This window comes from Elephas maximus, chromosome 22 (assembly GCF_024166365.1).
Source record: "Elephas maximus indicus isolate mEleMax1 chromosome 22, mEleMax1 primary haplotype, whole genome shotgun sequence".
Lineage (NCBI taxonomy): Eukaryota > Metazoa > Chordata > Mammalia > Proboscidea > Elephantidae > Elephas > Elephas maximus.
The window spans coordinates 7,745,044-7,761,359 of record NC_064840.1 but is presented as its reverse complement, the minus strand read 5'-3'; the positions used below and the strand labels follow the sequence as shown (position 1 = coordinate 7,761,359).

At 41.7% G+C, this 16,316-nt stretch overlaps 1 protein-coding gene across 8 annotated transcripts in view; it reads right to left on the bottom strand.

Annotated features, from left to right (window-relative positions):
- CLIP1 (CAP-Gly domain containing linker protein 1) overlaps positions 1–16,316 on the bottom strand; it is a 127,482-nt gene that overhangs the window by 59,026 nt on the left and 52,140 nt on the right. For 5 of the 8 annotated variants that reach the window (XM_049865120.1, XM_049865123.1, XM_049865124.1 and 2 more), the window contains exons 4-9: positions 12,221–12,345; positions 10,040–10,262; positions 5,019–5,216; positions 4,332–4,435; positions 2,384–2,444; positions 1,059–1,091 (exon numbers count right to left, since the gene is read on the bottom strand). In XM_049865120.1, the coding sequence (XP_049721077.1) occupies positions 1,059–1,091; positions 2,384–2,444; positions 4,332–4,435; positions 5,019–5,216; positions 10,040–10,262; positions 12,221–12,345 (744 nt within the window). The remainder of the gene's footprint in view (positions 1–1,058; positions 1,092–2,383; positions 2,445–4,331; positions 4,436–5,018; positions 5,217–10,039; positions 10,263–12,220; positions 12,346–16,316) is intronic. The other 3 variants (XM_049865125.1, XM_049865128.1, XM_049865126.1) reach the window with 1 other exon arrangement.

Genomic DNA, 16,316 nt, shown 5'->3' with positions numbered 1-16,316 from the left:
GTGAAGCAATGCTTTGCAGACCACTTTGGAAAGGTTGTTCGGTGTTGAGCAGAGGGAGGAAGGAAAATAAAAAAGACCTCCATGCCTAGCAGCACAGCTACTAGGAAAAAATCTCGCTTCAAATGTAATAAAAGACATAGCGTCTTCACTGAAGAACACTTGCCTCTTTTTTCACGTTTTACAGGAAGGAGCCCTGGTGGTGCAGTGGTTAAAAGCTCTGCTGTTAACCAGGTAGGTCGGCGATTCGAACCCACCCAGCGGCTCCGTGGGAGAAAAGACCTAGCAATCTGCTCTCGTAAAGATTACGGCCTAGGAAACCCTGCGGGGCAGTTTACTCTGTCACATAGGGTTGCCATGAGGCGGGATCAACTTGACAGCACAGCTGTGCCAACAAAGGAAAGTTTGAATTTCTTGTCAGGTACATGGCAAGCATTGCCCAGGAGGGGGAGCTCACACAAAAGGCAATGAATCCCGGGAATTTCACAGTTCCCTCTGGCCACATGGGAAATAAAATCAGAGAACTTGGGATTTCTCCCCTGAATTTCTACGACTCCTTCATCAAACATCTTTTATGGTTCAGTCAGCTACCATTTCTTTTTGAATAGCTCTAAGATCAGAATACATTATAAACTAGCTGAAGAAGGCCAGGCTCCTAGTTAAAATTCTTTTTTCTTTTTCGACAAAATTTTTTATGAAGCAAACGTTTGCCTATTTGTTAAACAAATGAGTTTAACGAGCTTAGTCATTACTTGGGATCCACCAGCGGCTCCTTGGGAACCCTATGGGGCAGTTCTGCTCTGTCCTATGGCGTTACTATGAGTCGGAATCAACTGGACGGCAATGGGTTTGGTTATTTTGTTGTTGTTTTTTTGGTTTAGTCATTACATACAGTTTCTTCAGGGTACAGATGTAATTGCTTTGAAAGCCACATGCACAGAAACATTAAGGCCAACGTTCCAAGGTCAGCTTATGCAGTTAGTATTTATCAATAAGCATTTTAATCTGTAATCGATGTGTGTTAACAAGGGAAATATCCACACAGTTAAGTGCCCTCTTACATTCTCGGGATCTTCAGAAATCTGGCTCTTTTGCTATCAGTAAAAAAATAAAAAAATTAAAGAATAAAAACAAGAGATTCAACTAAAGTTTCCCTATGTGTTAGGGTTTCCAGATAACTTCAGTTGATTCACTGCAAGTATGTTTACCAGACAGACTATACTCGCCCGGTGCTGATGTAAATATTTTAATTTGCCCCTGTCCCCCAACACTGTAGGCTATATCTTATATGAATTAGATGATGATGTGAAACTTCTAACGAGTCTTTGGTGTTTTTTAATGGATGAGAACAAAACAAAAGTAATTTAAAGGAATGTGACTGTATATGAAATGAGCAAAGAAGGTACTAAATCGCTAATCATCTATTAAATTCTGGGTCCTATAGAATTCAGAAAATGTTCCCTTTACTCTCTGTTAACCATAAAAACGTATTTATTTCCAAAGAAATAAGAGCTCCTGTTTTGGAAGGGCCCCTGAAATGTAAGCACTGTGTGGGCAACCAATAGTCTCTAAAATTGTAAGGATAGCAAAAATGTGTACTCTGAGAACTGTACAAATAAGAATAATTATTACTAAAACATTACGGAGTAAAGAACCGAAAGTCTTCAGAATTTGGAAAAGTTAAATAATTTACGTTTGTCATACACCTAGCAGTGGTTCAAAAGCATCAAAACCATGTAATTCTGGAGTCTAATTCAAAAATTAATGTGACTAATTGTTGAGAATACTTACGTCAAAGGAAAATCTCTATGAATTCAAAACATGCCATAGAAGTAAAAGAAACTGAAATCTAAATTATTCTTGTTTTTTGCTGTGGTGATGACTTAAAAAAAATTCAACTACTAGAGCGTATATTTATCTCTTTTACAGGGTTATAATAGAATTAACCCGCTCATTTGAAAAGCAAAACTGAGATAAAGCCAAAAGTTTTGTTATGGGTTATTACGAGGAAATTTTAAAATGTGATTTCTAATAATCAGAGGAGCATACGTGTTCTTACAGAGGACTGCTTTACAGGGAGGCACACTGCCAGGTGTATGACTGAACTGAATCCAATTCATGGTTCTGAACTTTTGAAGCAGGAGAAGAAAGTAGTGACAATTTTCTTCTGCAGAGGAATTGGGCCACCACAGTGACAGGCTCAAGGGCTGACACGTTCCCCTAGACCACAGCCATGCTGGTAACCCACTGGGCCACAGGGGCTGGGGCTCCGCCACCACGCCCTCTGCCTGCTGCGCTGGCCATGCGTCTCCGTTGGCATAGCTGCTTCCCCCGCACGTCTGAATACCCGCACCAGGAAAGCTTCAGAGAGCTGGAGGGGTTTTACCTCAAGGTCACCTTTGGTAATGGATTCTTCCTCAACCCGGAACTGAAGATCCTCAACCTTCCTGTGGATTGAAACCCAAATGAAGTGTTTAGGAGAAGTAACTGAGGGCCACATCTGCCTACTTAACAAAACAAAGAAAAACTACACTCAACAACCTGGTGAATTCAGTTCACGATCAGAAGAAAGTAAAGTAGAAAGAAATGCTTTGAAGACAAAGAAAACAGTCCTCCAATTTATAAATCTAAGAGCTCTACTCTAGTTATTTAGGAAATTCCCAAGTTTTATCACGAGGTAAGACTTACGAAATATCAACTGGTCCCCTTGGTCACAGATACCAGAGAGATCTAACTGAGACAAGATCGGCCTGAAAGAAAAGTTCTGATTACCCCAGAATTAGGTTTGAGATTTCAAGTCAACAATTGCTTCTTTCTAGTAAGAGCAGATAGGGAAAAATGGTATAGAAAATAAATCTCTCTTTATATCACGACATATCAGGTATTTTGGGGTAAAAAGAACACATATATTCACCAAACATGCACGGAGTACCCGTTATGTACAGAACCCAGGCCACAAGCTGCCTCAGCAAGAGACCCCCAGTCTTAACCCTGTATGACAATACCAGTCTCTGCTCCCAGAATGGGACACTGGGGTTGGACTTGAGGGAGATACAATCAAGGATCCCATTTCCTTGATTCTAAAATGCACATCATTTTTACATTTAAAAATGTCTGATATTGTAACGTGTGATTTCCACAAGGCCGTCAGAGTAGATGAAATATGATATTCTGAAGAGTCACACAATCTAGGTAACATCCACATTACAAATCTTTACAAAATTGGGTGTAAGAGAAGAATAAAAGAGGGACAAAGTTCATAACATGCACGCAAAAAAAAAAAAAAAATCCTTTCAGGTCACCAGCACTTCTAGCAAAATCAGGAATTAAAAAACCCTACTCAGGTTAGTCAGAAATGTCATCTGCAAGCTCACTGCAGAGCTGAGCAACATTTTTACTGCCCAGAAGTCTGTAGAATAACAGCTGGCTTAAGAACAGAAGCAAACAATACTGGTCCCTGGGCATTCAGAAGGGCCTAGAAGAATCCTTCACTATTTCTCATTTACATGAAGCCATTTTCTGGCTACTAGGTGAATTTCCCACGTAGGTACTTCTCCCTCCTCCTGGTGAGAGGCAGTGTTATACCTCCACCGTACCCCCTTACCACCACAGTTGTTATGAGCATCCCGAGCACACAGTAACACCAGATTATTACTGAAGTATGCTGCTGCTCTCAGAAATGACAAAAGACGGCATTAAATGCTACAGCACACAAGCTTCCCATTCTCCAGGGACATTTCAATGATTTCTGTGCAGACACGTTTTACGTTGCTCCAAGAAGCCTCCCTTTTGGAAGAACCCACCTTGCCTTCGCTGTCTCACACAATTTAGCCCTTGATTTTGTACTGACTGGGAAAAATTCTCTATTTCTCATGTGAGAGTTTTGTTTTCATAATAACGGACAGAGTTTCTCAAGGACAGGGACCTTGCATCATTCACTAGACAGTACACTTTTATATGCTACATGGAAGGTGTTTTATAAACACTAGGTCACTTAGGCCTGGAACATACTCTCACGGCAAACAGATCTGGGTGGAAGTGGGTTTGCATGAACTTAAAACACTTCGGCCATGCTCAAAAGGATGTCTGGCACACAGCAGACACTCAATAAACACGTGCTCAATAAATCAGGCCATGTCTGGATGATTCCACATTTCTTGAGAAGAAACAAAGCAAACCCTCCTCACACAGTAGGAAGGGTTGGATTTCTGCTACACAGAGTTATTTGTCTGGCTCTATGGATTGACACCAATGAGGTTGTTAGTGGGAAAATTTTCCTCAGATCTTTTAAAGGGAAAAGGCTGTACTTGCACCAGGAAACAGTTTGGGATCACCTTTTCTCCTCTTCGAGTTGGTTGAGAAGCTCCACCTTCTCCCTGTCAGCCGCTTCCACCATTGTTCGCAGCTGGTCCATCTTGGCCTCCAATTCCAGAACATGCTGGGGAAGACAGGGACAGCAGTGAGGGGCAAGTTCGGATCCAGACACAGGCCCAGGGACAACTCCAAAAAACTACGGCTAAGTGGTACCACCGTGGGCTGGCACTACTTTAAAACCTTTCCACATTCAAATGCTTTATGTGACCATTAATGGGTTACTCTCAGCAGCTTTCCTGGAAACTAGATGATGAAAACCATACCATTAGTGCAACAGAGGGCAACGTTAAAACAACTCCCTTTTTTTCAAGCTGAAACGCATACAAAGGATAATCTACAAAACAGTATTTGTAATCACAGATGAGGTCCTAGTAAACAAGGTGGCCTAACATAGAGAGGCTCTGGACGTAAAGACCAAAACAAAAGACTACAACAGAATCAAGAGGAACAAAACTTCATCTTTAAGATGATGGAAACTGGTACCATGGGCCACAGCTTTCAGACAAGCCCAGCAGGGAAATTCACACTCATTTCCAGTACTCTCAAAACTAGCTCCCTGGCTCCAAGCACCAGGCATGCCTTTTGGCCTCCTCACTCAACTTAAGAACCATCACCATCTCCACCACAAGACCAGCGCCAGACTTCACCTGATCGTGTCCATCCCGAGCCAGAGCTAGCTCCTGCTCTATCTCCCCCACGTGGCTCGTGGCCTTGGCCACCTCCGCCCTCTCTAGATCCCGTTCGGCCAGCAGCTGCTCAATGTGCTGCTGCTTCTCCTTCAGGGCCTCCTGGAGGGCAGTGGTGCCGGAGATCTTCCTGGCGTACCGGGAGGAGGTTTCAGTCAACTGCAAAGGAAAGTTAAAGAAGTGAAGGGCCATGATGCTATCAGGGAAGCGGGGCGGCAGCGAGGCATGCATGGCAGGCGGCTCCTCAGCAAAGCACAAGCGCTGCCCCAGCTCACAGCCTTGCCCGTTACTAGGAAAGGCTTGTCGTCAAGAACACAAGGAGGGACGTGGCTGCTGTCAGTAACTTTCACAAAGAACCCAAGTAAAGAGGTCACGGAACAATCACACAACGTAAAGAGGTCACGGAACAATCAAACAATGTAAGGAGGTCACAGAACAGTCAGGAAGGTGTTTGGAGGGGGAATACATGGCTCAAATCAAAGGCACCCTGAGCTCAGTTGGCAGGACCTTGTAGGAATCTAGAAAAACCCCACAGAACTCACTTAGCAAGCTCCCCTAAACTCCATTTCTGCCTGAGCTTCATGCATACTTGTTTCTTGTTATGACGTTCTGGCCAATTTCTTGATGCCTGAACTTGAGGCTGAGACTTTTTCCCAATTTCTAAAGCTTCTAGATAGTAAGCAAGGGGTCACTTTTGGAGTCACAAGCCTTCCTTTGATTGATTAAATAGTTGGATCTTTGTCAGGATTTTCTTCATCTTTCTTTCAACATAAAAGGCATAGGAGCTTTCACCCAGGAAACCAGTCCTGAGGACCTGAATCCGAATCCCCAGAAAGGTTTATATAGATAAGATTAAGAGTATGGCTGAGCGGGGGAGTCCACGAGCACCTGTATCTCTGGACATGAACACACAAGAGAAAGGAAGGAAAACAGATACAGGGAGAAGGGAGAAAAAAGAAGTTTGGGAAGAAAGAGAGAAATAGGGGCGGGGAAGGAGGAAGAGAAATAATGGAGAGAGGACTGGGAAAACAAAATGGAGGGATGGAAAGAGACGGGGCGGGGGTGCAGGTGGAGAAAGAAAGTTTCTGTGTGTCCATCTGTTGATCTTTGCTGCTTCACAAGCTTGATTCCTCCATCTTAAGACTAATGGTCATTTTACAACGCAGAGGGAAGTAAGTGTTAAAAAACACTTAACATCCTGTGAAATGTTAGCAGGCAATCCGTCGAGTTGAATGACATTTCCTCCACGTTTGACTCCAGAAGGTGGTAGGTGGCTCAGAAAAGGCCTCAGCCCTTGGCAGCATTTGTTCCAGGCCATTCACTTAGCAGCAGCTGGCTCTACATCAATTCAGCCCCGACGCCATCATCAGCAATCGCAGCCCGTTTGTCGCCTGAATGGTCTTCTCTTAATCAGTCCAACCAAGCATCTGAGCCCCCGTGGCAGGACGCAGATTACAGCAAGTCTCTTTCATCAATTAATAATTAAGAAGCTTGATAACTACGACAGTGAAGGAATCCAATCAAATCTACATTGTCCTTGGTGAAGTTTAATTACTTACACGGATTGGGGGGAAATTCCTGTTCTCTCTTTTAACCACCTGACCTTCAATTTCCAATTTCATTATGTGGTTAAATTAGACTTTCTCTTAGTAAGTAACATTTATACCTGAAAATACTAAATCCAAGGTTCCCAAACGAGGTACAGAGATCCCCTAGGGCACCGCACCAAGCAGGGGGACTGTGGGATATTTTAAATTTTCAAGGAAAACACAGTTGACACCTGCTGGACACCATGCAAACTAGACCTCAAGGCAGTTCAGTTTCAGCATGAGATTGGTACTACACTTCTTTCGACAGCGTCATATCTTTGCGAAGCTGGGTTTTGGCTATTGCTATGATCAAAACGTACTTTGCAAAAATCAATGTGGCACAGGAAATGAGGGCAGCAGTTTTCTTTAGCTTTCTAGTTTACCTTTAATATTTATGTCTTTTTTTTTTTAAATAATATTTTATTGTGTGTTCAGTGAAGGTTTACACAGCAGTTTAGGTTCCCATTCAACAATTTCTACACATGTTCAGTGACATTCTTCACAATGTGTGAGCATCCTCGTATTTCCAATCTAGTTGTTCCGTTTCCATTAATCTAGTTTCCCTGCCTCCTTACAGTCTCATCTTTGTTTTAAAGAAACTGTTAACTGTTTGGTCTCATACAGGTGATTTTTTTTTAAAGGAGCACAGTAGTTACAGTTGATATTCATTATTCGGAGAGCCAACCTGTTATTTAGCTATGAGGTGACCTCAGGGGTTCGTTTTGGTTCAAGGTTTGAAAAGCATCTCAGGGCAAGAGTCTCAGGGAGTCCTCCAGAAACTCTGGTTTTGTGTATGTGTATGTTTATTTTTTTTTTAGGATTTTGAGGTTCTGTTCATATTCTTCTCCCATTCTGTCAGGGTCCATCTACTGCGGCCTTGATTAGAATTGCTGGTAGTGGTATACGGGCTCCATCTAGTTCTTCTGGTCTCAGGATAGATGAGACTGCTATTCATGTAGACTATCTGTCCTGCAGACTAGTTTATTCTTTGAGTCTTTGGTTTCCTTCTCTTTCACTTTGGACAAGGAGGGTAGCATTTTTCAATATGATTTCAAGGTTTGAGAAGATCTGCAGTGCCCAACAGGCACTTATACCCAATAGTCAGTAATTGTGATTATTTTGAAATAAAAATATTAATTTTTTTTCTTTCAACTTATGTGTATCATTTCTCTTCAAATGGCTACTTTTTTTGTTGTTGTTAGGTGCTGTCAGGTCAATTTTCTACTCCTAGTGACGTCATGTGACAGAGTAGAGCTGCCACATAGGGTTTCCTAGGCTGTAATCTTTATGAGAGCAGATTGCCGGGTCATTCTCCTGCATAGCTGCTGGGTGGGTTCTAACAGCCACCTTTTAGTAGCAGCCAAGTGCTTAACTGTTGGGCCACCATGGCTCCTTGGGGCATAAATATTAAGTTGTTTGAACCTAATTACTTAATAAACAGAACTTAGCTATTTCTTCCAACCCGGGGCAAGATGAAAAATAAAAAGGTTCATGAATCCAGAAAGTCTGGGAACCTCTGTGCTCAATACTTTCAGAAAATCATTTTGCATTAGAGAATCTTTAGACTTTTCCATATATGCCTGGGACTATACTGTTCAGAGGAGCCCTGGTGGTACAATGGTTGAGAGCTTAGCTGCTAACCCACCAGTTGCTCCTCAGGAGAAAAGACTTTGCAATCTGCTCCTATAAAGATTACAGTCTAGGAAACCCCAGGGGGCAGTTCTACTCTGTCACATGAGGTCACTATGAGTCAGAATCAACTCAATGGCACACAACAACAACAATGACATGTTCGGAGATGTATTTCTGGAAAGTCAGGATTTCAATTATTCTATGTCCCTGTCGTATCATTTTTCTGGTAACTCCTTGCTTAAAAACTACAGCTACCCTATACCAAGACAGACAAAACTAAGCAGTCTTAAAAGGGAGAGAGACTCATCTGTCTTCTGTCAATATTCATCACTGAATGAGATGAGCTAAGAACTGGTCTGAAAAGAAAGAGGAAATATTAGGGGGAGCAGGGAGAGCTTGATGTTTTCCAAAGAAAAGGACATTTTTAATTTTTTTGTATTATAAGGCAAGAAAAATTACTCAAGTGAGATTTCCAATCCAAATGAGATACTGCCATGGATTTGTTCCTAGATTAGCAAAGTAGACCAGATGTCCACATTAGCATTTGCTGACCCACTCTGAACAAAGCTTTGTCCAAACAAAGGTGTTTCTTCACCTGCATGTTCTTGTTGTGTTTTTCTCATAAAAGTCCACTTCTGACTTTTCTGATGAATATGCAGATCTTCTCTTTCATGTGCAAACTGAATAGTCTGGGCAGGTATTTATTTTGCTTAAATGGTAAGAGGAAGAAAATCCAGTGGGTTGGCAAAGGAGCAAGACCCCCACATAGAAGAAAGATTCCACCACCTCTCCTTTCCCTGCCGGCTACACGAGAAGCTAAGGCAAAAGGAGACCACGGGCAAACACCCTGACTTCCCTGGTCACACCACTCCACAGTCTAGCTCTGGTCTGTCATTCACCACCATAAAGCACAGGTCTTACATTCAGTTGGGTAGAATCTTATGCTGCCTTTTCAAATATAAAACAGTATTTGCCTCACGTCAAGTAATAAACTTAAGGGCAGGGCATGAGGCCAAAAAGCTATTGTTTTCGATCCTAATACAACACCACATTAATGAACAGAATGAGGTACTGCCTATTTTAATTCTGTTGTTTCTATGTTTACTGCACTAAATGGGATAAAAAGCGGAGGGGAGGTGAGGGGAGGGGAAGAGGGAAAACGGAGAAGAGAGAACAGAACAGGAAACGAAAAAAAACATGGCCTTTCCTAGCTTCTTTGAAGTTCTAGAAGTTTCCCTCTGCATTCTCTGGCCCAAATCAGGAACACTCCACACATTAATGCTTTCAGTGGGTTAGAATGTATTAATTTAAGATCAGGATTCTAAGAATACACCTTTTCTCAAAATACTTTAGTTCCTAAATTGTTTAAAGTCGAAGAGAAAGAGGCCTATGTACTTGAGGAAAAGGAACCTTCCAATTTTCCTGTCTTTCTTGACATGCCCAAAACAACTTCAGAAAAAGACATCTCATATGTCAGCCTAAGGGGCAGTTACTACAGACTTATCGAGAAATAGTACATTTTAAAGTCTTAAGAATCTGAAAGAGGCTGTTAAACACTTTTTCTGTTTCAAAAATTATATTCTGCCTGGAGTTACATTTTTTTGAAACTTACTTACAGGGAAGTTCAAGCAAGCTACAGCTAACATTCAGCACAAAGACAGGGGGGATTAATATTTTTTTAAAGCAAAGCAGGTGCACGGGCAGTGGGCATTCGTCGTGCCTGGGAAGTAGGAGGCACGCGGTAAGAAAAGGGAGCCTTACTAATCCTGTCCGGCTGGGCTTGCTGCTCACGGAGGAGGCCACGGAGCTCATGGAGCTGAGCGAGGAGACCGAAGGGCTGCGCTTCAGGCTGGCAGGTGTGCTCGCCATCACTCGCCTCACAGCTGCGGCCTTGGCTTTGGCTGGTGTCGTGGAAGGGAAACCAATTCTGGTGACTTTGTGGACAGGAGCAAACAAGCCATATTTGGGTTGACACTGAAAATACCTTTAGAGTACAACAATAAAAACGGTTAACAAAAAAGCCAACTTAATTACAAGAAATAACAACTACTACCAAAAAGCTCTCCAAACTCATAACTCATGATTGATTGGCTGTGAACTGTACCATTAAGCTGGGGTTTGATTTCTTGACTGCTACCAAGAAATCAAATAATGCATTGCATTGGGCAAATCTGCTGCAAATGTGTTAAAAAGTAAAGATGTTACTTTAAGGACTAAGGTGCACCTGACTCAAGGATGGTGCTTTCAATTGCCTCACATGCATGTGAAAGCTAGGCAACGAATAAGGAAGACCTAAGAAGAATTCACACCTTTGAATTACGCTGGTGAAGAATACTGAATATATCAAGAACTGTCAAAAGACCAAAAAGACTTGTAAGAAGTACGGCCAGAATGTTCCTTGGAGGCAAGAATGGTAAGGCTTTGTCTCACATGCTTTGGACATATTATCAGGAAGGATCAGTCCCTGGAGAAAGACGTCACGCTTGGTAAAGTAGAGGGTCAAGAAAAAAGAGAAAGACCCTCAACGTGATGTACTGACACAGTGGCTGCAACAACGGGCTCAAGCATAGCAAGGACTGTGAGGATGGTGCAAGACCGGGCAGTATTTCGTTCTGTTGTACACAGGGTGGCTATGAGTCAGCACCGACTTCAGGGCACCTAACAACAAAGCTGGGGTTATACACTAGTGTGCAGCATTCACATGCATGCAGACTGATAAAGAACTCCCGGTGATGTTTTATAAAACATAGTAATAAATTACAATGGGATACCCAGAGACAGGGTTACTCGTCTGTTACTAAGGCTCCATGCAAAAGGAATAAATACTTCCACCATCTGATCAATGTAACGGAGAGAAGGTCAACAATATAGCAACCTAGTCAAAAAAACCATGCCCAACAAAGGGAAAGAAAATCAAGCAGGCACCTATCTCTGGCAGATCCATTAAAGTCAACGGGGAGAATATTAACCTGTAATATCAGCTAACAGCAGGTTGGAAACTCCCTAGCTGGAGACCTTATGACTCTAGAGAATTATAATGTTTTAATATCAAGAAGGGATGGCTTCATAATCATTGTAGCATCAAGAGATTTTGATACCTACCTATGAGGCACTATTATTGTATTTGGTAGATAAAGCCCATATGCTTATACTCAATTTCAATATGTTTTATAAGTAATACATGAACAATAACATTTTAATATTCAAAGCAATCCATTAATATATACTACTCCACCTAGCCGCTCCTTGGAAACTCTATGGGGCAGTTCTACTCTGTCCTATAGGGTCACCATGAGTCAGAATCGACTCGATGGCAACGGGGACTACTAATGTTATCATATACCATGCCTGTCCTCAGTGCCTTCAAAACCTTTTGAAAAGGAGGGTGGAAAATTCCTCCTTGCATTCATTTCTATTCTTTAATGGCCATCCTACCTCTGGGAGGAGAGAGCTGGGTTATCTTTCTAAAAGAAGTATGCCTGCTGTCTGCTCCCTTACATAGGATGGAATTCCTATCGTCAGACACGAAGACACATTTTACCTTCCTCTCCTAACAACGGTAGCTTCCTGCTCTTTGTCCCCCCGACCCTGACACCCAGGAACTCAGTCAGAGATTGACTGTTATCAAAACGGAGAGAAGCCAAAAGGATGACATAATATTTCCTTTCTATGTTGGAAAATAAACTGAACGCTTTTTCAGGATCTACTCAGATGTATTATACGTGTTACTAAAGAGGCAGTCAAAAGAACAACCCCAGTTCTAGTGGGGGAAGAAAAAGTAGCTGGGTCTTCGACTATACAGCAACGACTTCTGGGTCTTAGGGAAAAAAAGGGGCAGTGCTTAGAAGCACTTATCTCCACGGTATTCCACACCTGGTGAGACCTGCCTGAGCACCTTTATGTGCAGGGGGGAGACAAGACGCTGCACGATCCCAGACAAACCTTGTTCCGGCAACAGCCCCGTCATTCTTCCCCAGAGGTTCATCTAACTCCACGCCGCACCACTCCCCCTTGGCGAAGTCCGTCTCCCCAAGAAACCGGACGACACCAGCCTTGGTCCCACCAACCTGAAAGAAGAAAACGTCAAAATGAAAAGAGACGAACATAATGCTAGAGTTCAATCTTTTGTGGATCTGACCAGCAGCTGAGGAGGGTATCCCATCATTTCCATCAGTGGCCTGTTCTATCTTTACCATTTTTTCCACCCCTTGAGAGTTCTCTTGAAGAAAGGCTGGCAGGCAGCTGGCTGATTTATGTCACCAGAGTGATTCCATACCTGATACAGCCTAACAACAAAAATGCCTAAGTAATACGTGGGGATTAAGATCATCCGCCAAATTAATTATTCCCGTCCTTAAAAAAATACTCTTATTACTGCAGACGGATTTTCTTGCTTCAAAATAAATATTTGCTACAGGACCGGGCAGCGTTTTGTTCTGTTGTGCAAAGGGTCACTATGAGTCGGAACCAACTCAACGGCACCTAACCTAACAACAACACAAAAGTAAAACTCTCACATCATTAAAAGGAAACAAAATTCACCCGTAATCCCTATGCTTTAACAATTGGTGTGTTTATTTTCACATCTTTATCCACAGAAAGTGATATACATATCAAGGGCAAATACACACACACACACACACACACACACATTTGTTTTTGGTCTCTCTAATCATGTATTACATAAAGACTTAAATACTTTTAAATAAATGACTACTGATATTTCCCACTGTGATGCTCTGTTTCCTCACAACTATTAAAATTACCAGAATCGACTCGACGGCACTGGGTTGGTTTTGGGTTCTGGTGACAGAACGGTTAAGAGTCTGGCTGCTAACCAAGAGGTCAGCAGTTAGAATCCACCAGCCACTCTATGGACACCCTATGGGGCAGTTTTACTCTGTCTTATAGGGTTGTTCTGGAAACCCTGGTGGCGTAGTGGTTAAGCGCTATGGCTACTAACCAAAAGGTCAGCAGTTTGAATCCGCCAGGCACTCCTTGGAAACTCTATGGGGCAGTCCTACTCTGTCCTATAGGGTCGCTATGAGTCGGAATAGACTCGACGGCAGTGGGTTTTAGAGGGTTGTTCTGAGTTGGAATCGACTCAGCAGCGACAGGTTTTTTTTTGTTTTTTTAATTAAAATTCCCATTCACATGAAGTCTTCGAAGCTAGGTTTTAAAAATGAGAAGTTACCTGATTTTACCATTACATGTTATTCCACTATATAAATGCATTATAGGTTATTCAATCAGTCCCCTGCTGACAGACATTGAGAGTAAACAGGTTTTGTTTTCTGTTTTTTTTTTTTTTTAAGAATCGTAAAGTAATTTTGGTAAATGCTAAAAAAAAGTCTAATGAGATCATATTAAATTCAGATTACCTTGGGAAGTTACTACCTATTTATCTTTACAAGGAGCCAGCTTTTAAACTTTCCCTTTTTATGTTGTGTTCATTTTACTTTTTATCTTTATTATTTCCCTTTTCCTTTGTTGTAGCTTATTCTTTTCGTCTTAATTTCTTAAGACCAATACTAAGTTTATTTTTAGTCTTTCTTTTTAATACTTAAGGTATTTGTTTATACTTTTTCTCCAATAAAGCTTTCTGTGGGTTTTGAAACAACACCTTTTTTTTTTTTTTTTCAGTTTTGTTTTACCCTCTTGTTAAAGACGAAACATGTTAAAGCCCCAAGGCTACTATTTCTCTGAAAGAATTTTTTGTGAAACTGATTTAAGGAACCAAAGGACTTGTAATATCAAGGTACTCTAGGTAGGAAGAGGGAGTCCGGTTGGCAGAGTGGTTAAAACACTCAGCTGTTAAGGGAAAGGTCAGTGGTTCAAACCCACCCAGAGGCACCCTGGAAGAAAGGCCTGGCGATCGGCTTCCAAAAGGTCACAGCCTTGATAACCTTAAGGAGCAGTTCTACTCTGCACACATGGGGTTGCCATGAGTCAAAATCAACTTGAAGGCAACTAACAACAACAAGTAGGGAGGAAGGGCACGTGAGGGTTAGACAGGGATAATAAAGAAACGTCCCAGGGACATGACAGGTGTCACTGGGACACATCAAGTTGTAGTTTGGGGGAAAGTCCACGGGCAAGGACTTTGCTGTGTCCATCACTACAACCCGCAATGCCCAGTGGAGCACAGGACAGTCACACCACAAACAATTTGCTGAATGAATGAAAGGCAACCACCTCAGTTGGGACCTACAGAAAAAAGGCCACTTTTCCACGTTCTTAAAATTTAACCAGTTAGAACAAAAAAAGATATCCCCCTGGCTGAGGATGAATTTGATTTCTCTGGAACAAGTTAAGGAAGATCTGCTAACAAAGAGCATGGGCTTAAGGAGGGGCAAGGTCAACTGCAAGCGCTGGCTATTAACAGGTCAGTTTTCTGAATCTCTAAATCTGTTTCCTCGTTAGTAAAATGGGGATAATTAAAGGGCTGCTTTGAGGATTAAATGAGACAATCCACATAAAACTGCTTAGCACAGGGTCTGACAGTGTATATGTGTTCACGGCTAGTTTGCGCATGCTGACAAGACTACTAGTTCTAGATTTGGCAAGTGTGACGTTTTCATATGCTTGGTAATACTCATGGAATCCACGAAGTCACCCGTAAAAAACGCCTGGGTTTTCTCCTTCCTCCTGCCCCCCACCCCTCTCAGCAGCAACATCACATGAGCAGAACACAGCACATTAGTGAGAGATGATGCAATCTGTTCACATAACCCTCTGGGTTCTTGGGGGGTGAGTCTAAATCGCTGTCATGAACACTTTTTCCAAAGGCGTCTAACAGGCTGTGGTCAGGAATTCTCCAAGCAAACCACGGGCTTTATTCAAATCAGCAGCTTTATAAAAAAATAACCACAAATAACAGATTAGCAGCTCTTGCTCTAAATGCAGGTAAATGCAATATACATTCACCCTGAGAAAAAATACACTATGCCATCAAGTTTATTTGAAATACATGATTTACTAGGCAGTTTTCTCACACTTCTTCTAAAAATTGTTGAATTGAGGTATGGTCTGCTGTGTATACTCTCAACAACAAAAATAAATCTCAAAAAAAGAAAAGAAAAAAGTATACTAAAGCAAAAAACAGACAGACAGATAGACAGGTAGATTCCCATGGCAAACAGAAATAACTACCATTCATTCTCTTTAAAAATACAAGCAAAAAACTCCTGACATTGTGGTCAACAAGGTCAAAATTACAAGTCACTACTGGACACGAAATCAATTTAAACTACAAGCTCAACAAAAGGAAAACCTAGCCACTATTTTCATGCTTTAGGAAATCTCAGACTTTTAACTTCTCGTTCATTCATTCAACATACATTTCTTGAGTGCCTGGGCCCTTAGGGTATGAAGATAAATAGAATACAGTGTTGGCCACTGAGGGAGAAAGAGATTCAAATAATTACAATAAAAAGTGATTAAGTGCTTCAAGAGGGTTCTGTGAGAACAGAAACAAATATCCTTCTGGTAAAAATAAGAACACCGAGAAATTGTGCAAGCCTAATGAATGGGTCCAAAAACAGGAAATAGGAAACATCAAATTCCGCCTGGACTCTCCCATCTATTCATTATCAAGACCTAAGCAAGCCACTGAATCTCATGGTGCCCTGGTTTATAAAGCTATAAAATGACCAATGAGTGGTAATGGGGATGGTGTCACAGGGACTTTGCGAGCAACAAGAATTTGCTAAGTGACTTCTTATCTGCCATATTCTAAGGAGCTTATTAAAACAGGTAAATATGGCTAATTGGTGTTTACTAAATATAAATTTAGCCCTGACTTAAAATTTAATCACCTGTGAAATGAAGGGCCCAGCATCAATACTTTATATTACCTTAACTAGTTACCAGGCAACTGTCATACACAACTGTCATAGAGAAAGGTAAAAATCTTCATTCCCCAGTTTTTACTCATTGGTCCTACTTCTACCTCCTGTTACACTTTACAATTTTACTCCTCCTCATCAATGGTAAATAACATGACAGCTGTATTCAAAACCTTCCAATTCTTTCATGA